The following is a 27,304-nucleotide window of genomic DNA, read 5'->3' as shown; positions in this document are numbered from 1 at the left end:
AACACCCACAGTGTTCCATTTAACACTTTCTTAGTGTGTATATGTAACCCACCAAAATAGTTTTAATGTAACACTTTTCAGAGTGTTGATAAACTAACACCTGGAGGGTGTTCGATCCCTAACACCACGGGTGTTGCAAATTCCAACTGAAATTAACACTATAGAAGAGCTGATTCTAACACCTGTGGTTATGCCTTATTTGTATAATAATTTCCCAGGCTGCATATTAAGTGAATTTTCTAGGGACCAGTACCACCCATGACAGTGTTTGCTAGTGACAGAGACATCATTTTAGCATTTGATGGCTTTCAGTCGTGTAGCCTTCACCAGGTGAGTGCCTAAGTTAATATTTGATCATAAAAATGTTATTATTCATGAGAATACATTACTTTTTTTGACAATATCATACTTTGACAGCCTAGTTTTACCCTAACACAGTGGTCTGAAACTGCTGGTTTGCAGGCCACATTGGCAAGTTATATTATGCTGTGTAATTCACAGTGCCTTCAGAAAGTGCTTCTACAAAGTATTGACTCAGGGGTGTGAATACTTATGTAAATGAGATATTTCTGTATTTAATTTTGGAAAAACATTCTCTCACTTTGTCATTATGGGTTATTGTGTGTAGATGGATGATTTAAAAAAAAGGCTGTAACACAACAAAATGTGGAATAAGTCAAGGGGTATGAACACTTTCTGAAGGCACTGTAATTCCTATTGAAATCCAGCCAGTTCAGATATCCAACAATTGGAACTTTTAATCACCCACAATCTGCCATTAGAATGACTGCCAAGGAATATTCTTAAATTAGACTATGTCGTGTCTTTGGCTCTGCCGGATTAATTGCTATGACATGCTATTCTATAAAATACTTATCCGTAATTAATATCACCTGATTGAGCTAATCAGATAAATGTAATTGTAATTAACTAGAGAGTCTGGCACCACAAAATAATATTTATAGAGCTGTTATCTTCCGAATATTTTACATCAACAGCAGTCAACATTAATTGTCATCTGACTTCAGTCTCATATTCTGAAAGTTGTAAATTCTTGGTTATCTGCAAGAATCCTGTCTAACAAGTTGAATCAGCAATACAAAATTGGGTTTAATTATTTATTTACTAAATACCTAACTACAGAATCACACAGAATAACAAACACAAAGAATGAATTATACCGGGATAATCCTTTACGTCATAGGAAACGTCCCTAGCGGGCGGAACAGATATGACAGCTTGTTACACAAAGGGAAAGGGGCGGGGTTTGAGTGAAAGAGCAGGACACTGGAACAGAGGCGAAGCTCTGCTATCGTTAATACACTATCTTATGCATTCTAAACTTACCGCCCATTTGGAAAAGGAAAATGCAATAAATATTTACTCTGAGTTACGCTTCAGTAGGTTGGTGGTAGATGGGAGACCGTGTTGCCAAACCGAGTCCTCCGTCTTTTGAAGAATGTCTCTGGTGTTCACTTGGATAAATTGTAATAACGTCGTTGTGTAGTAGATGGGATACTCTGCATGTTCCTTCCTAACCTGCGTTTACAGCTGCGATCGCTAACTCAACGGCTAGGAGGTATCATTTCTGTCGTGAATAAGAGTTCAAAGTTCATACCATTCGCAACCAAAGCTCACGCTGATGTTGGCTTTGTTCTTGTAGTTTTATCTGAACCATTCGGACATAGGATCGTCATCCTACCTCATGGGAACAGATAGTTATGTTGTAGTCAAGAGTTTATATAGGAAGGAAGAGGGGGGTGTGTTTGAAAAGTTTTATAGCCTTTGTCCCTTCACAGGGGAGGGCCACTGATTGAGCAGCCCTATTTTATGAAAATCCAAATCTCACATTTTAGAAGCTAAAATCAAATTTCATCCCATCACAATTCATTTCAAATTCAAACATTTAAATTGAACAACAATTCCATGTGAATCTGATAACTCTGATGTATAGACTTTCCACTGTGGAGTTTATGTCATCTTATCATTGATGAGAATGTCTCAGATGACAACCGAACTGACATCATATTCATTAAGTACCACCGCATATGTTCAATTGTTCGGATTACCAGAATATAGTTCACCCCCCCCACCTTCTGACGTTCCCAGAATCTCTATGTTAACCAAGGGTTTTGCAAATGTAACCTTAGTAGGGTAGAGAGAGGAAAAAAGGGGGAAGAGGTATTTATGACTGTCATAAACCTATCCCCCAGGCCAACATCATGACAACTACCTAAACTATCGAAACTGGAAGAACCATCTCAATAACGGGTGAAATAAGTCCAACCACTTACAGATTGGAAAAGTTTATAAAAATGTATATTATTTATGTTTGTGTAGTATAAGATCAACTAATCAATCAATGTGCATGCAGAAACATTGATGTTATGACAAAATATTCAAAAGAATCTATGCAACAAAGCATGCTGGGAATTAAGATAATGAGGCCCTTCCTATGTATTTTTCACTCTGAGAGAGTTAACGGAAATTAAGTAAACACATTCAAGTAACGTGTGTTGATTCCACTGTGATTCAAATAACACTTAATTTATTCACTGCAGGTGGTGTCAATTTCAATCCCACTGGTGTTAACCTCACCAGAATCAACACCCTCATATATAACACTCACAACACTTTTGACCACTTTTTTTAAAACCAAGATTTTTTAACACCCACACGTTTTCTGTGTATGATAAAAGACAAATTTAGCACAGTGAGAGCTATACGGAGTTGGGCTCAAAGATAAAAGCTCTCCACTCTGTTTGTTTCTCCCTACCCTTCTCTCTCCAACACCGCACCCCATCCACGAATCTCCCCTCTCTTATCCCTTCTCTGTGATCTCCTCTCAATCCTCCCCTTTCCTATTCTCTCCCTACTTTTCCCTCTCCTATCCCCCTTTCATTCCGTCCCCCTCTCCTCTGCTCCTGTCCTCTCCCCAAGTATGGTCTCTGCAGCATATCTATCTGTGGGACAAGCCTAATGGACTCTAGTTGGATTAGCAGAACATTTAATAGAGTCAAACTATTTCACACTGACTCATCTGATAATCTGTTGATTCTAGCCAGAGACTCCAGGCAGACAGACAGATACACACAGAGACAGACAGCTGCAGAGATACAGCAAACGTGGAGGGGAGGGCATTTCCACATCATCAGCCACAGCCAGAGGACTAAAGTTGTTGTTTTGTTGCTGTGGCCTTTCCAACTTTGCACCAGAATGGTCCCTCGTAAGCCCCTGATCCCCCACTGTGAGCCCTGGGAAAGAGACCGGCCCAGGCTGGTAGTGCTCTGTGTGGTGCTGGCTGTGCACCCTGCCCAGCACTATTATTATCAGTACCATGCTGCAACTAAACTAATCATGCAGCTGCAGAGCTATACAAGGCAAGGTGTTTTCAGTCTGGGCTTTCTGTGTAATTCTCTCCTTTTTGTCATGCTCTCCATTTTTCTCCCTCTTTACAACTCAATGTTTTTCTCTAAACTCTACCACTTTCTCCCCTCCCCCACCCCACCTCATATGCCCCTTTCTCTCGGCTTTCCTCCAATCTCTGTTTTCATCGTTCTATCTCTATATCTCTCTTATTTTGCCATTTCAGAGAAAAAGCATAAAGGAATCCATGCGCTGCCAGTGCAGCTTACAATTTCTCCTGCCTTCTTTCAGATGGTATATCTGCCCCTGGCTCTCTCTCTCTATCAGTCATATCCTCAGCCTCTATCCATCTCCATCATCTCGTCCAACACCATACATCAAACCACAAGGGAAATGGACTGATGATGGAAAGAGAGAAAAACCTCCCAGAGAGGCTCTGTATCTCAAATAGTCATCATAGTAATATGCACTGTCTCTCTCACAGAGTCACTCTCAACGAGTCTCTCTCACAGAGTCTCTCTCACTGAGTCTCTCTCACAGAGTCTCTCTCACAGAGTCTCTCTCACTGAGTCTCTCTCACTGAGTCTCTCTCACAGAGTCTCTCTCACTGAGTCTCTCTCACTGAGTCTCTCTCACAGAGTCTCTCTCACGGAGTCTCTCTCACGGAGTCTCTCTCACTGAGTCTCTCTCACTGAGTCTCTCTCACGGAGTCTCTCTCACGGAGTCTCTCTCACTGAGTCTCTCTCACAGAGTCTCTCACAGAGTCTTTCTCTAACACAGACAGAAAGATGAACATCAGTGGGCACTGTGCATGCTAATGGATAAAGAATTCCCCCTTAAATACTACACTAACCTCAATGCTTCTGTCTGACTGTGTCTGAGTTGCAGAGTGATTTCAGTCCGTGTCCAAAATCTGTTTTACCTACTACTGTACTTACTAAAACTGTACTAATCGTACTAAATAGTGTTTAGAATGTACTCTTTAGTAAAAATATATGTAGTAAGCAATAAATATCAACTTACTAGCTTCATCTATACTGAGAATGTGTATTCTAATGTACAGTTACATTGTTTTATCGCCATGTTAATTTTGGTACATTCACTCCCCTTACCTGATCATCAGCTGTTGTCAAACACACGTGGGTCTGAAAAGACGATTCTCTTCCTAAATAACATGCAGGCAATTTATTCTAGATACAAATCTGAAAGGAGTATGGCATCCTGGTATTTAAAGCATATTCAATCGAAATGTGACATAGAATAAAACATAATATTTTCAAACACCGAATCACCCTACTATTTAGAATGCAAGTACGGATTGTGGACACAACCCAAGAGATGTCCCTGCTCAAAGCGAACATAAATGTCCCCTCTTTAGGAAATAATAAGATATTTATTTCAATGAAGGATGAAATAGAATGAAGGATGAAATAGAATGAAGGATGAAATGGATAAAAGGAGATGGAACTAAACATGCTGTTGGAGAAATGCTGGTACATTATGTGAAGTAAACATGCTGCTGGAGAAAGGCTGGTACATTATGTGAAGTAAACATGCTGCTGGAGAAAGGCTGGTACATTATGTGAAGTAAACATGCTGCTGGAGAAAGGCTGGTACATTATGTGAAGTAAACATGCTGCTGGAGAAAGGCTGGTACATTATGTGAACTAAACGTGCTGCTGGAGAAAGGCTGGTACATTATGTGAAGTAAACATGCTGCTGGAGAAAGGCTGGTACATTATGTGAACTAAACATGCTGCTGGAGAAAGGCTGGTACATTATGTGAAGTAAACATGCTGCTGGAGAAAGGCTGGTACATTATGTGAAGGAAACATGCTGCTGGAGAAAGGCTGGTACATTATGTGAACTAAACATGCTGCTGGAGAAAGGCTGGTACATTATGTGAAGTAAACATGCTGCTGGAGAAAGGCTGGTACATTATGTGAAGTAAACATGCTGCTGGAGAATGGCTGGTACATTATGTGAACTAAACATGCTGCTGGAGAAAGGCTGGTACATTATGTGAAGTAAACATGCTGCTGGAGAAAGGCTGGTACATTATCTGAAGTAAACATGCTGCTGGAGAAAGGCTGGTACATTATGTGAACTAAACATGCTGCTGGAGAAAGGCTGGTACATTATGTGAAGTAAACATGCTGCTGGAGAAAGGCTGGTACATTATGTGAACTAAACATGCTGCTGGAGAAAGGCTGGTACATTATGTGAACTAAACATGCTGCTGGAGAAAGGCTGGTACATTATGTGAAGTAAACATGCTGCTGGAGAAAGGCTGGTACATTATGTGAAGTAAACATGCTGCTGGAGAAAGGCTGGTACATTATGTGAAGTAAACATGCTGCTGGAGAAATGCTGGTACATTATGTGAACTAAACATGCTGCTGGAGAAAGGCTGGTACATTATGTGAACTAAACATGCTGCTGGAGAAAGGCTGGTACATTATGTGAACTAAACATGCTGCTGGAGAAAGGCTGGTACATTATGTGAACTAAACACGAAAGAAAGAAGTAAGGAAAGAAAGAAAAAAAGGAGAAAAAACTAAATACTGAAAATGAAATACTGGTAGCTACAGGTCAGTATGACCCAGACATAGGTGGAGAGGCGTGGGTGGAGGAGGAGGGAAAGAGCAGTGAGGCAAGGGATTTCAGACACACTCCGGGGAGACCCTCCGGACAAGGCTAATCTACTCTCTCCCTCATTCAATCACTCTCTCTCTCCCGCTCTCATCTTCTCTCCTTTACTCTCTCTCATCCCTCCCTCCTCCAGACACACATTTTCCCACCATATTGAGGAGAACAGTCAGAGACACAGCACGTCTACAATTCTAGACATTGGGTCCCGAGAGAGACATAACCTTAGATCTTTCAATCTCTCTGTCTGAGCCACTCCCAGTGAGAGAGGCACTACTTAAACAAACAGCAATCAGCAATGGAACCTCCTCTACAGAGCCTAATCAATAACACGCCACAATGTTTTTATTTATTTAACCTTTGTTTAACTAGACAAGTCAGTTAAGAACAAATACTTATTTACAATGACGGCCTACCCCAGCCAAACCCTAACCCGGAAGACGCTGGGCCAATTGTGCGCCGCCCTATGGGACTCCCAATCATGGCTGGTTGTGATACAGCCTGGAATCGAACCAGGGTCTGTAATGATGCCTCTAGCACTGAGATGCGGTGCCTTAGACAGCTGCGCCACTTGGGAGCCATGTAATCTAGTGCTCAACATCCATTACTGACCGACCCACTGGTCAGCAGCAGAGGGATACAGGGTGGTCTGGCTGCTGAACATCGGCTCTGGACGATCACAGCAGCATCTTCTAGTACATGGTGCAAATCTCCCTGTTACATCAGTGCATGATTGATGCAAAAGACTGAGACACGGATATGGATCTGAAGAGATGATTTGTCCCTGAGAGAGTAAGGGAGTGCACCACAAGAGGCAAGTGATGTATTAATTCAGGATAAATGCAGTATTCATCATTAGCTACTCAGAGCCAGACTGAGTGAATGAAATGAAACCTCAAGGCACCCTGTGTCTGCTGCTCTGTACTGAGTAGGCCTGACTGATGCCTCTTCACAGTTTGACTAGAAGAGCACAACTAAAAGAGAAGTTAAAGAGGTTGATAGAGTGGAATGAGAGTGTGCTGCATTGATAAGGCATTGGAGCTAGAGTAAACGCTGGGCCTGGAGCAGCACAGATAGGGCCGACAGCTGTGCACTGGAACACAGGAGACTGGGACAGAAAGACAGACAGAACACATAGGAACAAAGGAAAGAGTTTAGGATAAGAGATTGTCGGTAGGGTTTTGGTCTTAAACATAGAATACAGGTAAGCAAGAACGGACACATGACACACCTACGCACATGCGAACCCCCTGGGGGGTTATTGCTGTTTCCTGAGAATGAGCTGACAAACCAACTGAGATTGACCATCCAGTGTGGTGTGGGTGTGTGTTTGTGCAGAGAGTCAGATTGTCCACTCTCTCTGTCTGAGTATTGATGGTCAACAGTGGGAGCTCCTGCCCCCTGCTCCTCTGACATTCACCTGCTACTATCTCACCAGTCACTCCCCGTTCAATGCTGTGCTCTACTGTGTTGTGAGGGAGCAGGACTATTACTGCTTCTGCATCCTTATTTCCACGTAAAACCCACCACTGGTGTGCGCGGCCAAAGGGCTCTATTTTCATGTAATCAAACAAATGTAAATGCCTGGAGTTTGCTAAACGAGATTGGCACTTGGAACCGGTGCTATGGTCAGACGACATAAAAATACATCTCTTTGGCCATGTACACCAGTACCTACTGTAAAATATGGTGGTTCATCTTTGATGTTATGGGACTATTTTGCTTCCACTGGTCCTGGGGCCCTTGTTAAGGTCAACGCTATCATGAACTTTACGAAGTAAAATCAACATTTTACAAACATCTCAGTCTCTGGACATGAACCCCATTGGAAAGCTGTGGTTTGAACTGGCAGTCCATAAGAGCAAAGGATATGAAGGATGTGTAAAGATTCTGTATGGAGGAATGGTCTAAGATCCCTCCCAATGTGTACTCCAATCTCATACAACAGTATCGTTATCCCCGCAAGGTGAGGTATTGAAAGGTATTGGAACAGGGGTGGCAATCATTTTCACCCATGTCTTTTTGAGGGAAAAAAACATATTACTTGTTAGACAAAATCTCTTCCTCTGGGCAATTGTATTAGAATAAAATATGATTTGTGAGATATCAATGTAACAAATGCTTTTTACAGAGGTAAAATATTAAGAGGACGGGGTAATAGAAAAAGAAAACAGGAGACGAGGAAGAGAGGAGGACATAAGAGAAGAAAAGAGAGAAACAATTCAATCAAAAAGGAGAGAAGAAGAGGGAACAAGAGGTCCAAATGACTCCCTCCATAGTGTGTAGCAGCAGTAGTGTGGTCCAGTGTATGACAGTATATTTTAGAGAGAGAGAACGAATGCTGGGCAACAACAGCTCTGGCATGTTTAAACAACAGATTAGCATTAATCTGCCTTTCAAATCAGCCCAGGTTACAGGTGTTTACTGTGATTACCAACCAAACGCTATTATTATAATTACTCACTTAGGCTCCTGGCAGAGAGAGAGAGAGAGACAGAGGGGGAGAGAGAGGAAGAGAAAGAGAAAGAGAGAGGCTGGGGGGGATATATGCATACCATCCTGCCTTTTCCTGGTAGAAACACCTGCAAGTAATCAGATTAAATGATAGATTGAACAAATATCTTTGTGAAACAGGAGAGAATGACAGGAGGCTGCAAACAAGAGGGTGCTTTACTCTAAACACTCGCAACAAAGGAAGTACATCTTAAGGCGTGTGTGTGTGTGTGTGTGTGTGTGTGTGTGTGTGTGTGTGTGTGTGTGTGTGTGTGTGTGTGTGTGTGTGTGTGTGTGTGTGTGTGTGTGTGTGTGTGTGTGTGTGTGTGTGTGTGTGTGTGTGTGTGTGTGTGTGTGTGTGTGTGTGTGTGTGTGTGTGTGTGTGTGTGTGCGTGCGTGTGTGTGTGTGTGTGTTTGTATCAGAGACATTCCTCTTTTGGTTTTTCACAGACTAGATTCATCTTTCTGGAGGCGGAGGGCCGTTTGGTGTGGGATGGGCCAGTATAGACTGCATGGCTAGAGACCATCTGGACATCTGCAGACAGGACCCACAACATCCTCGGGCTAACTTTGAGCTAAATTTCATCTAACTTTGAGCTAAATTTCATCTAACTTTGAGCTAAATTTCATCTAACTTTGGCAAAGAATCCAGTATTTTTTGCTCATTGCCACAGAAGAGGGACTGTTAAATCTAGAGAGCGAACCAGTTATAGTCTCTTTGTTGACGTCTTTATTCAAAGAAGGAGAGCTTTTTGGCCACTCAGAGCTTCGGTACCCTCTTCCACTGAGAGAGAAAGTGGAATGATTACTGTATTTGACAATGATAAAGCCCCAGATTCATCTTACTAAACCACCCCCTATGTCTGGAAGAGGAGCACAGTCTACAACATCTCTGACTGCTTGTCTGTCCTAAACAATGTACCTCAGATGGCATCCTAAAGGTCTTTGTTCCCGAGAACCCCCCCACAACCCACCTCTCTCTCCAAACCACCACTTTCTCAGTCCAAAACCATCATACATTCAACTGACTTTTAATAATCAGGTATAGTATGACCCCGCTGTAACCGTGGTGACGCATGACCCTCGTCATTTTCAGCGAAGATTATGTGTGTGTGTGTGTGTGTGTGTGTGTGTGTGTGTGTGTGTGTGTGTGTGTGTGTGTGAGCCTCCTCTCCAGTCCCAGTCACAGCTTTGTCCCTTTATGGTCTGTCTGAGCCCAGGAACAAGGGACAGAACAGTAATTGCACATTTCAAAGATGAACAGCATTCATTAGGATGGTTAGTGTTAATTAGGAGCATTAGACAGTAGTAAGGTGATGAGTGACAGTGGGGGTGGCAGTGGGGTGTGTGTGTGTGTGTGTGTGTGTGTGTGTGTGTGTGTGTGTGTGTGTGTGTGTGTGTGTGTGTGTGTGTGTGTGTGTGTGTGTGTGTGTGTGTGTGTGTGTGTGTGTGTGTGTGTGTGTGTGTGTGTGTGTGTGTGTGTGTGTGTGTGTGTCCTTCCCCCCCACCACATCTCTGTCTCTAGCAGAGGATACTGTTCAGGGAGATCAGGATGTTACCTTAAAATGTCACTGTAAAAGTAAAAACGCTAAATTAAAAGGTTGTCAGAAACTGGCTTCTAATTAATCCAACTAGCCCTTTTAATATGACATACCCAGACAAAGGAGAGTTTATCCTTTTCATGTCACTCTAAATTGTTCTCAAATGATCTAGCAACCCTAGTCTATGACCATGTCCAAATCTGTCACAGTGAACTACAAGTCAAAAATATGAAAGCACTACTTGAAAAGTGAAAAACTCTTCCTAACTTGACTTACTAACCACACACAGAATGAAAACTGTGAACTGCTGAGGGTGAGAGCCCATCTGTGAACCCCTCTACACAGGACACATCCTATTTAAGACAGAAACCAGCCCGGCTCCTTCCGTTCCTGACCCTTTAAGAAGGACAGTAAAGCATCAGCTCAACACTAGAGGAGAAAAAGGTGGGAAAAAACATCTAGAGCAAATAATAAGCTGTCAATCAGAGCAACCTCAGGAGAGCTGTCAGGGGTTTAGCTGTGATTGACAGGTGTGACATTTGCTGAGTCGACCCCACACTGCAGTCTGAGATCCTCACAGGAGGAGACATCCACCTGGGCTAAGAGCTCCCCAAAACGTATTGACACTCTCTCTCTCTCTCTCTCTCTCTCTCTAATTTAATTCAGGGGCTTTATTGGCCTGGGAAACATATGTTTACATATGTTTACATTTCCTAAGCAAGTGAAATACATAATAAACAAAAGTGAAATAAACAATAAAAAATGTACAGTAAACATTACACAGTTCCAAAAGAATAATGACATGTTATTTCTATATACAGTGTTGGAATGATGTGTAAATAGTTCAAGTACAAAAAGGAAAATAAATAAACATAAATACAGGTTGTGTAACGGTTCTCTTCTTCCTCTGAAGAAGAGGTGTAGCAGGGATCGGACCAAGACGCAGCGTAGTTATAATTCATGTTTTTTTTTATAACGAAACTATACATGAAATAGACTACAAAACAAGAAAACATGAAAACCCGAAACAGTCCCGTGTGGTACAAACACTGACACAGGAGACAACCACCCACAAAACCCAACACAAAACAGGCTACCTAAATATGGTTCCCAATCAGAGACAGTCAGCCAGGAGCCGCCAGTGCCGCCAGTCAGCCAGGAGCCGCCAGTGCCGCCAGTCAGCCCGGATCCTGGCTGACTGGCGGATCTGACGGATCCTGGCTGACTGGCGGCTCCTGGCTGACTGGCGGCTCCTGGCTGACTGGCGGCACTGGCGGCTCCTGGCTGACTGGCGGCACTGGCGGCTCCTGGCTGACTGGCGGCACTGGCGGCTCCTGGCTGACTGGCGGCATTGGCGGCTCCTGGCAGACTGGCGGCACTGGCGGCTCCTTGCAGACTGGCGGCACTGGCGGCTCCTTGCAGACTGGCGGCACTGGCGGCACTGGGCAGACCGGTGGCTCAGGTGGCGCTGGGCAGACTGGCGACTCTGATGGCGCTGGGCAGATAGGTAGCTGTTACCTGTGGCGCTCATGTTTGTGTGTTCTAGGGCAATGGTGCTTAGATGTTGTCTAGATGGAATTTGTATGTGGTCCTGGGAACTAAACCTTTTTTGGAACACCATTATTTTGGTCTTACTGAGATTTACTTTCAGGGCCCAGGTCTGACAGAATCTGTGCAGAAGATCTAGGTGCTGTTGTAGGCCCTCCTTGGTTGGAGACAGAAGCACCAGATCATCAGCAAACAGCAGACATTTGACTTCAGATTCTAGTATGTTGAGGCTGGGTGCAGCAGACTGTTCTAGTGCCCGCGCCAATTTGTTGATAGGGTGGGGCTTAAGCTGCTTCTGTCTGTCTGTCTGTCTGTCTGTCTGTCTGTCTGTCTGTCTGTCTGTCTGTCTGTCTTATACACATACACTTTCGCACAGAACACACACACACACACACACACACACACACACACACACACACACACACACACACACACACACACACACACACACACACACACACACACACACACACACACACACACACACACACACCACAAGTCTGTCCTAGAACTAAGAGAAAAAGCAGTCCTAGAGCTAAGAGAAACCCACTGAATGCCAAAACGTCCTAACACACCTTCACTGAGAAGTCTGACTAAAAAGCAACAGAGAGAAGGGGTGGGTGGGTTTAAAGACAGAGCTGCTGTGAATACAGAGGAGCAAGGAGGCCTGCTGCTATCAGAGCCAGATAACAAATAACAGCCATTAACAGAGAGCTGCACAGTGTCTCAGGGCTAATGCAGCAGAACTAAAGGCACAGATATGGCCCACCCCTACTGCAGCTCTTCCTTTGTATATGGAAATGTACTGTGAAGAAATATGAGTGTATGAGTGTGTGTGTTTGGGTGTTTTGCGGGGGGTACAAGTGGTATACAGATAGTGTGCATAGTGTGTGTGTTATCTGAAGGACATCTATGTGTTCATTGGTAGGCACCTCAGGTCTGTTAGTGGGAATAAATGGAGTGTGAAGCAGAAGAGCGGGGGGACTTTGAGAAGACAGAGAGTGTGTGTGTGTGTGTGTGTGTGTGTGTGTGTGTGTGTGTGTGTGTGTGTGTGTGTGTGTGTGTGTGTGTGTGTGTGTGTGTGTGTGTGTGTCCTTTGTGGTGGCCAAAGATCACCTGGGGTCAAACCTAATTTTCCTGCAGAATTAATTACCAGATGCACACACAATTACCAGACGTGTGTGTGTGTGTGTCTGTGTGCGTGTGTGTGTGTGCGTGTGTGTGTGTGTGTGTGTGTGTGTGTGTGTGTGTGTGTGTGTGTGTGTGTGTGTGTGTGTGTGTGTGTGTGTGTGTGTGTGTGTGTGTGTGTGTGTGTGTGTGTGTGTGTGTGTGTGTGTGTGTGTGTGTGAGCATGTGAGTGTGTGTGTGCCTGCCTGTAGGGTTAGATTTTTCCCTGGTGTCAGTACTGTAGTCCTGGCATCTCTGATGGGGTCACTGGCACCACACAACAACACACACACATACATTCACCCCCATTACCCCACAGTGCTGACTGGGAGCTTTTACAAGACAGGCCGCTCAAACGCTGACACACTCAAACTCCCTCTGTCTCACTCTCTCCCTCACTGGATTGAACTGGACATTATTTTCAGTGTGTTATCGTTTCTGATCATGCACTCTTAAAAAGCATGTCAGCTCCACTCTGGTGACCTAAGCACATCTGACAACAAAGACTAAACAAGCTCTAGCTCCTCCTCCTCCTCTAGCTCCTCCAGCCTCCTCTGGTGCTGTTGCCACAGTGTTCAAACAGGAGCAGAAGTAGTCTCCTGAAGCTGTTATAACCCAGGAAGGTTAGACTGTGTCTTTTCTCTCCTTTTCTTGTCCTTGACATAACGATGAATGAGAGATGTATGAACGTATTCATCTTCTTTTATGTGCAATGCCTTCCCTTGATATTCAATGCCTTCCCTTGATATTCAATGCCTTCCCTTGATATTCAAAGCCTTCCCTTGATATTCAATGCCTTCCCTTGATATTCAATGCCTTCCCTTGATATTCAATGCCTTCCCTTGATATTCAATGCCTTCCCTTGATATTCAATGCCTTCCCTTGATATTCAATGCCTTCCCTTGATATTCAATGCCTTCCCTTGATATTCAATGCCTTCCCTTGATATTCAATGCCTTCCCTTGATTTTCCATGTTATACTACAATAGCAGCACCCCGGGCCTCTCTCAGAGCAACACTAAGGCCCGCAGGTCTCAAATCACACCTAACTGACTCATCATAAATCCATATGTAGCGCTCCTGCTAACTTGTCAGGAGGTAGTCTTTGGTTGGGTACAGATGACAGGGTTGTGTATGTGCCTGTTGGTTTGTGGAGTTGGAAAGGGAGTGTGCGTGAGAGAGATTCTGTGTCTGTTTCGCCTGGGTGTGTGCGTTTTTGGGTTATAGTGTGTAGTGTACTGTGTGTTTGTGTGTGTGTTTGTGTTTTGTATTTGGGGCCAAGATATACATCTGTATGTATGGAGAAACATTTAGCAACGTGTATCATGTGTGTGCGCTCGCGTTGACTTAAGTGTGTGTGTGTGTGTGCATGCAGTGTAGTGTGTGTGTGTGTAGCAGGGAGCTGGTTGGGTCCCCTTGCCGCCCTGGGGCTTTAGAGCCCATTTCCCATTGTGCAGTGTGATAAGTTTCTCTGTCAGATCCTCCCAGCACCACTATATTTCTGATAAGCTCCGCTGACAGTTTTCCAGACCTCTGGCACAGAGATCAATTTGAGATTGATTCGGAATGCCCTGCTGGGCCGAGCTGGGAGATCAATTTGAGATGGATTGTTCACGCCAGGGGGCAAACGGCACACACCTCTCTCTCTCCCTCTCCCTTACTTGCTTTCTTTACCTCCCGTCACACTCCCCCCTTTCTCCTCATCCCTCTCTCCCTCCCTTCTGATCTATCTTTTTCTCATCCTCTATCACTCTCCCCATTTCCTACATTGCTCTTTTCTCTCTCTCTATCTTTTCTCTCTCCTCTATCACTCTCCTCTCTCTTTCCTCTCATTCTCTCTCTCTCTCTCTCTCTCTCTCTCTCTCTCTCTCTCTCTCTGTGTGTGTGTCAGGCAGACTGAGGAGCAGTAGGGGTAGGAATGACTCCATTAGCTCAGGGCCAGCTCCTGTGGAGTGATAAGCCTCAGGCCACCACAGATAACTCATCTGGCTTGGTAATGTACACACACACAGACCACAGGGAATACGAATGGATACCCCCCTGGCCTCACAAACATACGCACAAGGAAACACATAGCTTAGGCCAGTTCCATTCTCTCCAGCCAAGTGACCATGGTCAGCCAACCTCCTAGCCTGTCACCCCAACTGCATTCTGAACTTATCTTAAGTCATCAGGCCCAGGACAGACCGATCTCCATCCCTTTATCCCTCCTTCCCTTCACCCCATATCCACTCCTCCATCCTTTCCACCAATACATCCCATCCATCTCTGCATCCTACCACCCCACCATCCATTCCCCCATCCGTTTCTCTAATTCCCTCTCTCTGCCTCTACTCTCTGGCCCAGTGGCCAGTGTTATTACCATATGGAAACCTCCTTCCTATATCTCTAACGTTACCCTGACCTTATCTCTAACTAGACCCTATCCTTATCTCTAACTAAACCCTGACCTTATCTCTTTCTACATCCTGACCTTATCTCTATCTACATACTGACCTTATCTCTATCTAGGCCCTGACCTTATCTCTTTCTACATCCTGACCTTATCTCTATCTACATACTGACCTTATCTCTAACTAGACCCTGACCATATCTCTAACTAGACCCTGACCTTATCTCTAACTAGACCCTGACCTTATCTCTATCTAGACCCTGACCTTATCTCTAACTAGACCCTAACCTTATCTCTAACTAGACCCTGACCGTATCTCTTTCTACATCCTGGCCTTATCTCTATCTACATACTGACCTTATCTCTAACTAGACCCTGACCTTATCTCTATCTAGACCCTGACCTTATCTCTAACTAGACCCTAACCTTATCTCTAACTAGACCCTAACCTTATCTCTAACTAGACCCTGACCGCATCTCTAACTAGACCCTCACCTTATCTCTAACTAGACCCTGGCCTTATCTCTATCTAGACCCTCACCTTATCTCTAACTAGACCCTGAACTTATCTCTATCTAGACCCACATCTTATCTCTATCTACATCCTGACCTTATCTCTAACTAGACCCTGACCTTATCTCTAACTCGACCCTGACCTTATCTCTAACTAGACCTTCTATCTGACCTTATCTCCATACCACCTCTGGAACCCACAAAACTGACTGGGACTGTTACTGTAGACAACACTGACCTTTACCCTCAGTCTAAGGATGTGGAACATTACAGTAGGAAGGCTGCATCTCTGGAACAGAGGAGGAGGAAGACCAGTGTCCGAGCAGTGTAGTGTACAATGTTTGGGCCACCTGATATGGTTCACTTGTCTGATCTCAGAGAGGCCTCACTTACCTATTAACCTGACCCTGTTAGCAGTCAGGACCATACATAATCTAGACAAACTGAGACAACAAATCCCAGAGATTAATTAACCTTACACCCCTGGCTTGTGGACCACCAGGGAATGGGGCTGATGTCATGAGCCGTAGCCAGTGCGTGTGCCCTTGGCTGGGTTGCCCATGCAGCCAGAGTCCCTGCAGGGAAATGGAGCCTCCACACCTGGGTGCCTCTATAAGAGCCTGTCACCACTCTATTAATCAGACTGTAACCTGGACACCAGGCCTGGGCTGAACAGTAACAGGACCCAGCGCTATGTGACACCTCATTACACTAAAGGTTTTATTCTCTCTCATCCCGGGAGTGACCACCCTCACCTCCCTAATATCACACTAGATATTATATTATATTATACCCACCACATGCCTACCCTCCTCTGCCCCCTCTACTTCCCTTTTTTGCCAAGAGTGGCCACCCTCATCCCCAAATAACACACTCGCTAATCCCCCATGGAACCTTCCTACCCCGTGCCCCCTCCCTGCCCTCCCAGAGAGCTCTGGCCCTAACAAGTCAGTCTAATAGGGAGCTGTAGTATTTTAGTGGGCCATCGGCCCCAGCAGCTGTCCCTATGCCCTCCTTGCGCCCACCCCCCTGATCCCCTTCCCCTTTCCGAGCCTGTGAAAGATGGGTCTGATCTATTATTACCCCCCCATCCAAAGGCCAGCCCCCCCAGTAATGAACGCAGATGATGCCACAGTAGAGGAATGGAACGCATAGAGGGAGAGCAGAGTGAAAATATATAGGACCAGATGCCTAGCACACACTGCCCTGAGTTCAGTCAGACCCTCCTCTCCTGCCTCATCTCATTCTCCCCACTGAGGGAAAATGGAGCAGACAGTAATGGCCAGTGTAATTCCAGGGTCCAAGCTGGACCTTTATATTTACAAGTGAATGCTTACATGGCCACAGAACAGTGCTGATGAGTGTTGAGGGTTTAGAGTTGCAGTGACTCCTTCAGATGAAAAGGCAGGGAATTATTACTGTAAATGTCCATGTTAAAACTCATAGCATGTACAATAATTACACAATAACAAATGTGATTGTAATACAAATTGATTCCACTCATCTTTGCTTTCCCAAACACATGAGAAGCTATGCTATAGTTTGGAGCATTTGTGGTTCCTAAAGACGTTACAAATGTATTGGAAACAAGTTATCAAGTCATGTTACATGCCATGGAACATGTTAGAATTGCAAATGGAAAATTTTCATTGTGTGAATTTCCAGTAGGGAGAGGTAATAAGCAACATTTGTGGCTCTATGCAAAAAACAAGGACACATTTGGAGTGTAGTTAGTCTTCACTCCCCTGGGCAGTTGTTTCATCCTAGTGATTCAGGGCTCTGAACTACAGAGATGTCTTATCATACTCTCCACATTCCTCAGCCTTTATAAACTCACTATCTAAATCATCTGCTCTCTCAATTAGAGAGAAGAGCTGTTTGCTCATACGATAATTTACTGCTTACATGCTCCCTGCGCTGCCTCAAACCTCCAGCTCTGTGTGCCATGGGAATGTGTGTGTGTGTGTGTGTGTGTGTGTGTGTGTGTGTGTGTGTGTGTGTGTGTGTGTGTGTGTGTGTGTGTGTGTGTGTGTGTGTGTGTGTGTGTGTGTGTGTGTGTGTGTGTGTGTGTGTGCGTGCGCGCGCGCGTATGTGTGTAGAGAGAGAGACTGTTGGCCTTTCATAGCACCTGATTCTCTGTGTACAGGAGAAACAGTACAGTGAGCTTTTGTAGCGGTGCACTGGAGCGAACGGGCAATGGCAGCTGTATCTCTGCCTCAAACAGTGTGAAACTGTGCCCCCATCCCTCATCCCACAGCTGGGCCACGCAGAGCCACATAGCCCCTGTCACCGCCTGCAGTCCTGGAGGAAACAAACGATGACAAAACCCATCCACTGTCAGGGTCATTCAAGAGCACTGTCCTCAGTGAGACAGATGAGAGAGAGCGAGGGAGAGCAAGAGAGAGCGAGACAGAGAGCCATTGCTTTGCCAATACAGCCCTTGAATTTAATTAAAAGAGAGAGATGGAGAGAGAGAGAGGCTATAATATGATGTGATGTGTGTGACCATGTGTGTTGCTAGGTGTTTGATGTCCATTCTATTTGAAGTGTCACACTGGACTACATGTATGAGCTGTGTCATGGTGGGAATGCTGCCTGCCTGAATGTCAGGTGTCTCTCTGCTATCTTACTCTCTTCTACATTCCATCACTGAAGTGTGCCTTTGCTGTGTTCAAAGCCATGTCTATGTCTGTTATCCCAGGTGTGTTACATGTCTTGTCCATATCAATGGAGACCACTCTGTTGGAGAGAGGTGAGGGTGACATGTGCAGGGGGGAGGGGACTGGGGTAGTGTGGGAGGGGGTGGGCATTGGAAGAAAAGGGGTTCCTTTGGTATGAGAGGACAGCGGGTTGAGGGTTAGGGTTGTGATTGAGGCTATGGTTAGGGTTGAATCCAGGATGTGGACATGAAGCTAGGGTTAGGGTTTTGGTTGAGGGTTAAGGTTGCACGGGGAGTTGGACAAGAAGCTACGGTTACGGTTAGAGTTGTGGTTGAGGCTAGGGTTGAACTGGGATGTGGACTTGAATCTAGTGTTAGGGGTTCGGGGACAGGGCTGGTCAGACAGAGAGGGTGTGGTAGAGAGCAGAAAGAGGGATGTGTGATGCAGATTAAAGGCACCTGAAGGGCAGGGTGTGGGCGGAACATTCCTGCTATAATCACAAATGATACACCAGGGTGATTTCCATCCTTGGGGGGATCCCTGGAGCTCCCTGGGATGGACAGGGAATACTGGCATCACCATAGTAACCACACAGTTTTAAAAAGAGAAAACAGAACATCCTGCTTCATTTCACTCTATTGTGAAGGGTGGCAATATACAGTATTTGACCATGACTGTATACTATTGCTGATATGACATATATTCCTCCAGCTATCTCAGCACAGTAACTCTGGTGTAGCTGCAGCGCTGCCTATCCAATGGCTAACAGTTAACCATAATCAGATCCAATCACATGCATGCACTTTATCAACAGATTGATTAAAACATTGACTAAGACAGCCATGATAGAACATACCGTTTGTATGGGATAACCAATGAGGGGATATACGTTCTATGGAAAATAGTGAATGACATGGAAGGTGTGCTCCACAACGTGTTAGCGGAGTGGAACTGACCTTCCACAGAGTTGCATGCTTTTCCAGAGAACGCATAGCCCCTCTTTGATTATCTCTTTTATACCATGACTATAATTGAACACATTTGCTGCTAAAAATGTGTTCATTTGCAGGTAGAAATGTGTTCAATCTCCACTGCAGTAGGTAGCACGTTTACTAGATAGCTACAGTAGTTGCCTTGGTAGAGACTATTTAATTGTATAATAGAAAAATCTTCAATCAAGCAGCTGCATGGGAGATCTATCTCTGATTCCACAGGGAACAACTCAAAGAATAAATTGTTTCATGCCCCTTATATAGTGAGAGGTCATAATACAATCATACTGTTTACGCAACAGATCTTTTCTAAGAGCAACAGTTCCAGAACACAATGGCCTTGTGTTGGGGTGTCGACATAACAGGAGTCTACGCAAGGCATAACATCACAGTTCAAAACAGAAAATGTTCCTTGAGAAGTTACAACAGCTCACCCCAAATTCTGATACAACTAAACCATCAGTCCTAGCTTGCTATTGGGAAAATCGAAATCAACAATGCCAATAATGTTTTCAAAGCGACTTTTGCTTTCAAACATAGAACATGTAAGAATGAACTAAAGCATTTTAATTCTCCCGTGCAAATATACCGTGCCTTATAGGGAAATAATGCACGCTCTAAAATATCCTTCAATCCAATCAGAAATTAGTAAATTATTATATAGGATAACAGATATTGCATTGGCAAATATGTGTGTGTGTGTGTGTGTTTCTCTGGTTTATCCCCATTTTTCAACAGGGGCAAACACACCCAGCAGCAACCTTAATGCTTTACCCACAACCAATCACCAGCTGGGATATTTACCACGGCAACAGGGGTGCTGCTGTAGGGCACACGTAACAGAGAGAAGAGTGTGTGTGTGTGTGGCACGCAGGTTGGCAGTCTAAAGTGATGTGAACGTGTATAAACTGATATGAGACTCACCCGTATGGATTGCTGCTGGGTCTCTTGCTGCCTGTCTTGGAACGGCTGGACTTCAGCTCTCCACTCATGCTAATGTCTGTAAAGAATAACACAACCATAGTCAGGTGTGAAAAGGTATGGCACAGTATGGCATAACTTGCTCCAGCACTACGAATACCAGGCTGTTTCTGCTTTAAGCAACCATATCTCTTCTGTTTTTACTCTAGCAATTGACTTGGTTGTTGTCTTCATGTGGCATGAAAACGACAGTGGTTGGCAGAAACAGACTGGCACCCATGCCGTCTATCTACACACGGACACTAACTGTGTTTCTGTTGGCACCAACTTAGCATCAGAAACAAACATGTCTGTACATCAAGAGACTCTTGTCACAGCACATTAGCTCACTGGCGTTGAGACACATGGCACTGGTCATTCCGACTTGCACACATATTTGCACACACACACACACACACACACACACACACACACACACACACACACACACACACACACACACACACACACACACACACACACACACACACACACACACACACACACACACACACACACACACACACACACAAACAAACAAATACACACTCACACACACAAACAAATACACACTCACACAAACACACCATCCCCGTGGCTCAATTATACAGGAGCCATCTTGATTATTGCACATGCCAGAGCAGCTCTCCCTCTATGGTGTGTGAGAGGGGATGGTGGTTCAGAGAAGAGGGAAGAGAAGAGAGGCCATTCTAATATGGACAGATGGGAGAGGGGACTAAAGCGTGACTGAGTCGGCTGCACAGAGAGATGTGATGGGGGAGTGTGCATCTTTGTGTGTGTGGTGGGCTTGTATTATTATCATTGTGGGTACTGGAAAACCCCAAAAGTACCCACAAGGATGGTAAAAACAAGGAAAATTCCCAGGTCCCCATGAGGACAAAGGTTATTTTAGATTTAGGGTTACAATTAGGGTTAGAATCATGGTTAAGGGTTAGGTTTATGGTTAGTAGTTAGGGTTAGGTTTGGGGTAAGGTTTAGCGTTAGGATTTTAAATTAAAATACATTTTAGGTCCCCACAAGGATAGTGAAACATATGGTGTGTGTGTGGGGGTGGTATGTGTGTGCATTTGTGTAGGTTTGCCCTCCCCTTTTTATATCCTGACCAAGCCTATTTGCCTGTTCTCCAGGGTCTGGGTGTGACCTAGGTCTCCTCCACCTTCATGGCCCGGATCGGGCTCTCCCTGGTGGGGTTGGCAGGGTGGGTCAGGCTGGCAAAGTGGCAGTACTCTGGAGCTCAGGCCCAGGGCCGGCCTCGCCTCCCACAGTGACAGCATGCCTGATAAACGGAGCTGTGCTGCCTAATTGCCCTCCGTCTGTCACAGGGAAATGTATGGGCTCTCAGTCTGCAGAGTTTTGACAACGCACCCCGCTGTCCGCTGCCTCCTGTCCACATCCAGTGTCACACATGGGTCAACAACCACCTACAGACAGATACAGTATGCACAAACAAGTAAAGTATACACAATGTTGGTAGGAATATGCCTTGGTGAACGACATTTCTAACAATTTCATGTCTTCTGAAGAGACATTTAGAAGAGCATTTGAAACCACCCCCCAAGCCCACAGCTATACCCTATCAAAACGAAGTCAGAATAAGCCATTAGTAGCATTGAGATGCATCACTATAACGTTAACCCCACAGGCTTCAGTAGTGACTACAACAAGGCTGTGGGAATAGTGTACCTCATGTTTTGTTTACTGAGCTAATCGATTACATGATAAAGCCTTTACAGACAGACAGACAGACAGACAGACAGACAGACAGACAGACAGACAGACAGACAGACAGACAGACAGACAGACAGACAGACAGACAGACAGACAGACAGACAGACAGACAGACAGACAGACAGACAGACAGACAGACAGAGCCCACGCATCCTGCTCTACAGGGGACCAGCCTCAGGAGAGAGGGATGGCAATTCGATTTCCCTACTGCCTTCTCCATTGGAACACAAAGCAGGATGCCTCTCAACGCTAAAAAATACAACTACAAAGCTTTCAATGTCTGCAGGGGACAGAACATGATTAGCGTCACAATAATTTTGACTTTGCTGTTGATGTGTTCTTTTGTTTGGTTGTTTGAGATACTTTTCGACTCGTAAGCAACCTGACCAGTGGTGAGTGGGTGGTTTGAAGTACAGTAGACCAACATGGAGCCTAGAGGAAACCTATCACTCTCATGAACCTGGTTGTATAAGTTCAAATAACCAGCAGTATGTTGCTACATTTTCATTCAATTTCACATCTTGCAACTCAGTGTCTCATCTCGCCATAACTCTACACTACTGAAAACTCCTGTATAGTTTTTGATCATTTCAATGTTCTCATTTTGAATAGTCAAAATGGGGAAGAAGAGGAGAAGATCTTCATGTCTCTGAGATGGGTGAATGAGACAGGCTCTGAACTGGGGGGATGAGACAGGCTCTGAGCTGGGTGAATGAGACAGGCTCTGAGCCGGGGGAATGAGACAGGCTCTGAGCTGGGGGAATGAGACAGGCTCTGAGCTAGGGGAATGAGACAGGCTCTGAGCCGGGTGAATGAGACCGGCTCTGAGCTGGGGGAATGAGACAGGCTCTGAGCCGGGTGAATGAGACAGGCTCTGAGCCGGGTGAATGAGACCGGCTCTGAGCTGGGGGAATGAGACAGGCTCTGAGCCGGGTGAATGAGACCGGCTCTGAGCTGGGGGAATGAGACAGGCTCTGAGCCGGGGGAATGAGACAGGCTCTGAGATCGGTGAATGAGACAGGCTCTGAGCTGGGGGGATGAGACAGGCTCTGAACTGGGGGGATGAGACAGGCTCTGAGCTGGGGGGATGAGACAGGCTCTGAGCCGGGGGAATGAGACAGGCTCTGAGCTGGGGGAATGAGACAGGCTCTGAGCTTGGGGAATGAGACAGGCTCTGAGCTTGGGGAATGAGACAGGCTCTGAACTGGGTGAATACCCGCATAACTGTAAGTCGCTTTGGATAAAAGTGTCTGCTAAAATGGCATATATTATTATATTCCCAGCTCCTGAACCATTAACAGATTACCAAACCATATTCCCAGCCCCTGAGCAATCTACAGACAACCAAACCATCTTACCCGCTCCTCAGCCATCTGAAAAATACCAAAAAGGCTGTGCTTACACAGGCAGCCCAGTTCTGATATTTTTTGGGGTTGGTCTTTTGACCAATCACATCAGATCTTCTCATATCAGATCTTTTTCAGAGCTGATCTGATTAGTCCAGAGAGCAATTAGGGGGAGGGGGGGGGGATCTGAATTGAAATACCTGTGTAAATGCAGCAAAAGTCTTCCCCACTCCTGAGCCATATACAGCAGACCACACTGCATGCGCCTCCCTCCGAGCGAGACCAACTGTCACTCATCAGGAGCTGCCAATCAGTGGGAGCACTATCTGGGCGCGTTCTGCTGCCAAGTCGGTAAATTGCATCAACAAATGATGAATTCCTGCCAGTTCACGCTGGGTTAAACAAAAGTGCTACAGTTGTCCACAAAAAAAGGACACTGCCGACTGAAGTGGAAAAGGCTTCAAATTCAAATTGAACAAATAAATGTTTGAGGGAGTGTTGTGCTAATAATCGGCATCTACACGGGAGGTGTGAATTGCAGACAATTACCACGTGCCATGTGCTCAGATAGAAGCCGTAGCTATTAGCCCAAACAAACAAAACCATGTTTTAAAGTGGCACTCCAGTCAGCTTTTCACCTCATTTATCACCTGATTTACAAACAGTAGCGGTGCCTGGGTAAAATAACTAGGGAAGCCACGCCCCCCATAACCTGTTAATTCATATGCCTTGCGACTGTGATATATAGGCCTAAAGGCCGAGACAATAAGAAGACACAGAGGCAGAATAAATTCAACCACACATCTGTTTTTTTTCTTCACCAAACCGGAAAGCAGCCTCTGTCCAGTGAAGTCCACAAAGCATATTGCATGTACAGTAACAGACAGTTACATGATCTACAGCAGGGTCAAGCAAGTTAATGTTTCCCACATTTTCGGACCACTCAATAACTATTGATTTAGAACCACAGAGAGTTACTGCAAGCCGCAAGGAAAACAGAAGCTGCCTCCCCTATTCCTGCACCATTTCAACTTCAACATTTCAACATCATCAAATCACCTACAGTATGCTTATCCTAATACAGTGACGACAAAAAGATACCAAAAATAATTTTGTCCAATCAACATAAGCTAAATAGGATGTGGCTGTCCATGGTTCTGATTTCTTTGCATGTGTGTTTGTGTGCATGAGCATCCGTGCAAGTAGAGAAACATGTTCGACTCACCCTACTTGTAGAGAAATGCCATCCTACTCTCTTTCATGTTGAAGAAACGGTCTATGACTGTCATACAGTACAGTCGTGGCCAAAGGTTTTGAGAATGACACAAATATTAATTTTCACAAAGTTTGCTGCTTCAGTGTCTTCATATATTTTTGTCAGATGTTACTATGGAATACTGAAGTATAATTACAAGCATTTCATAAGTGTCAAAGGCTTTTATTGACAATTACATGAAGTTGATGCAAAGAGTCAATATTTGCAGTGTTGACCCTTCTTTTTCAAGACCTCTGCAATCCGCCCTGGCATCCTGTCAATTAACTTCTGGGCCACATCCTGACTGATGGCAGCCTATTCTTGCTTAATCAATGCTTGGAGTTTGTCAGAATTTGTGGGTTTGTGCTTGTCCACCCGCTTCTTGAGGATTGACCACATGTTCTCAATGGGATTAAGGTCTGGGGAGTTTCCTGGCCATGGACCCAAAATATTGATGTTTTGTACCCCGAGCCACTTAGTTATCACTTTTGCCTTATGGCAAGGTGCTCCACCATGCTGGAAAAGGCATTGTTCGTCACCAAACTGTTCCTAGATGGTTGGGAGAAGTGTGTTATTTTGTTTAAGACCATAACCATCTGTGTGAGGTGTATACTTTTGTTTCAAAGTAGATTTGCCAAGAAACACTGTGAGCCTGATTTAGCCCACTGCAGTTTAACAAAGTGTGCTACATTTGAAGTAGAAACAATTTTTTTGTTACAAAACTTTATTACATAAAACAAAATATTTAATCATTTTAAAACTACAGGAAATAGATTGACTGCTATGTTAAACAACGGCAGTCATGGCCGCTTTGGTTGTCAACAGCCTTGTGGCTGTTGTAATATTTTGACTGTAGAAAAACCATGTCTCTTAAAACACGTCCTCCAGTGATTTATTTTACTTTTCCCGTTGAAGATAAAAGTTGCCCCTGATCGCCTTCTCACTTCCGTCTCTGCATTTAGCTATTCAGATATTCTGTATCTTTATTGATTTTGTAAAAACAGACATTGCAATGTTTTCAGCTGATGGCAACCTACCATCACCATGTTATGCAAAGTGTGCTTGTCAAACATGATGTGAGTATTTTTGCCTTAACCAATGCTACGATGAGAACATGTACTATATATAAATGGCTTGTAACACAGTCAAATGCAATATGACCATACAACTCAATTGGTTTCAAGGAACAACAACAATGACAGGGAGAGATGAAAGGAAACAAAAGCAATACAATGCAATTAGCTTTCCCACTGTGATCTCAATCCAAACACATTCCAGGATGCCTCTCAACACTAAAAACATCTAAAAACACTACCACAAAGCTTTTAATGTCTGCTGGGGATAGAACAGGACTAGAGTGACAAAAGTGACCATTTTTGACACTTGTGTGTTCTGTTGTTGTTGTCTAAATGGCAGGCTTCCAGAGGGGGCATTAGCACTATTGGGGTGGAAGAGCATTTTGTGTTGAGGGGTCTGTGAACAGAGGACCCACCTGCACAGAGGACATACACAGATTGAGAGTCTATTAAGGAAAAACCAGGGAGGATGCTAACAGACTCAAAGTGGTCACATACACATACAGTACATGGATGACGCTATAGGACCGTCACCACAGTGCAGCCAGTGCACACACGAGTTGGCCAGGCACCCTGAGCAGATTAGTCAACCCAGAGTCAGGATGTGGGATGGACACACAAACACGTGTAGGGTTGCAAAATTACGGTAACTTTCCCAAAATTCTGTGGTTTTGCAGAAATTCCAATTAAAAGATTCCTGAAATCAGAGAGAATAAGCAGAAATTCCGGAAACTAGGATTTTTCAAACCTACACAGATGGTACTTTATAACATGAACACAGGTCTACAGTAAAAAACAAACAGTCATCGACAAGATGTTCTATGCATATTTTTCTATGTAATTCCTTATGGAATTTCTGATTAGAGTAGAACAGCAGGGGTAGGAATGAACTATTGTAAGAAACACTAACTCCACTTTTTCAACCCCACTATTGAGGTAACATGGAAAACACACAAATTCCAATTCAGTTCCTAATCTGACAAAATGAACAATGCATGGACCTCGATTCTGATGATCCCTTGTTCATGAGTTTATCTCCACAATCTCTGTGTTGAAGTCTGTGAACATGATGACAAAGAGGCCAGAAAGGGTGGAGGACTCGGTATAGAATCCCATCAACCACGAAACCAGTAAACTGAAACAGAGATGCGTCATCAAACAAGTGGCTGCAGCCAGTGACTGTCTGTCAGTGTGACCAAAACCAAGGTCACATGAAATGAGTTGTAATCATAACCACAGGATTATAAATCCATAATCCCTACTGCCGTGTTCTGACTGACTGTTGGCTCCTGCCTCTCCCACTGACCTCTACTCTGCCTCACCACCAGCTATGGTAAACGCTCATATCTAAAGCCAGCTTAATCACATTACCTGGAAGAGAGGAGGCTATGCATAAGCAAAAACATCCTACTTGGAATTAGGCTTTGTTTTTTATTAGTATTTTACTCAGGCAAATACTGTGACCTCTTAAACCCGGAGTCAAGCCCCCGATGTGGAAAATATGATGTAACGAGAGCAATGAGCTGTGGAGTGGAGTGGAGTGACATTTTGGCAGTTTTGTGCGCTCCAGGAACAGATGAATTGTGGGGGATCCTGT

General features: G+C 44.6%; 1 protein-coding gene across 3 annotated transcripts in view; it reads right to left on the bottom strand.

Annotated features, from left to right (window-relative positions):
• Positions 1–27,304, bottom strand: part of LOC118372436 (RNA-binding Raly-like protein) — a 114,175-nt gene that overhangs the window by 66,806 nt on the left and 20,065 nt on the right. For 2 of the 3 annotated variants that reach the window (XM_052482474.1, XM_052482466.1), the window contains exon 2: positions 20,246–20,321. In XM_052482474.1, the coding sequence (XP_052338434.1) occupies positions 20,246–20,321 (76 nt within the window). Of the gene's footprint in view, positions 1–20,245; positions 20,322–21,667; positions 21,724–27,304 lie in introns of all 3 variants that reach the window. The other variant, XM_052482468.1, reaches the window with a different exon arrangement.

The sequence above is a fragment of the Oncorhynchus keta genome, chromosome 2 (genome assembly GCF_023373465.1).
Source record: "Oncorhynchus keta strain PuntledgeMale-10-30-2019 chromosome 2, Oket_V2, whole genome shotgun sequence".
NCBI lineage: Eukaryota > Metazoa > Chordata > Actinopteri > Salmoniformes > Salmonidae > Oncorhynchus > Oncorhynchus keta.
Note: the sequence above shows the minus strand (reverse complement) of the source record. Positions and strands in the feature narration are given on the sequence as shown.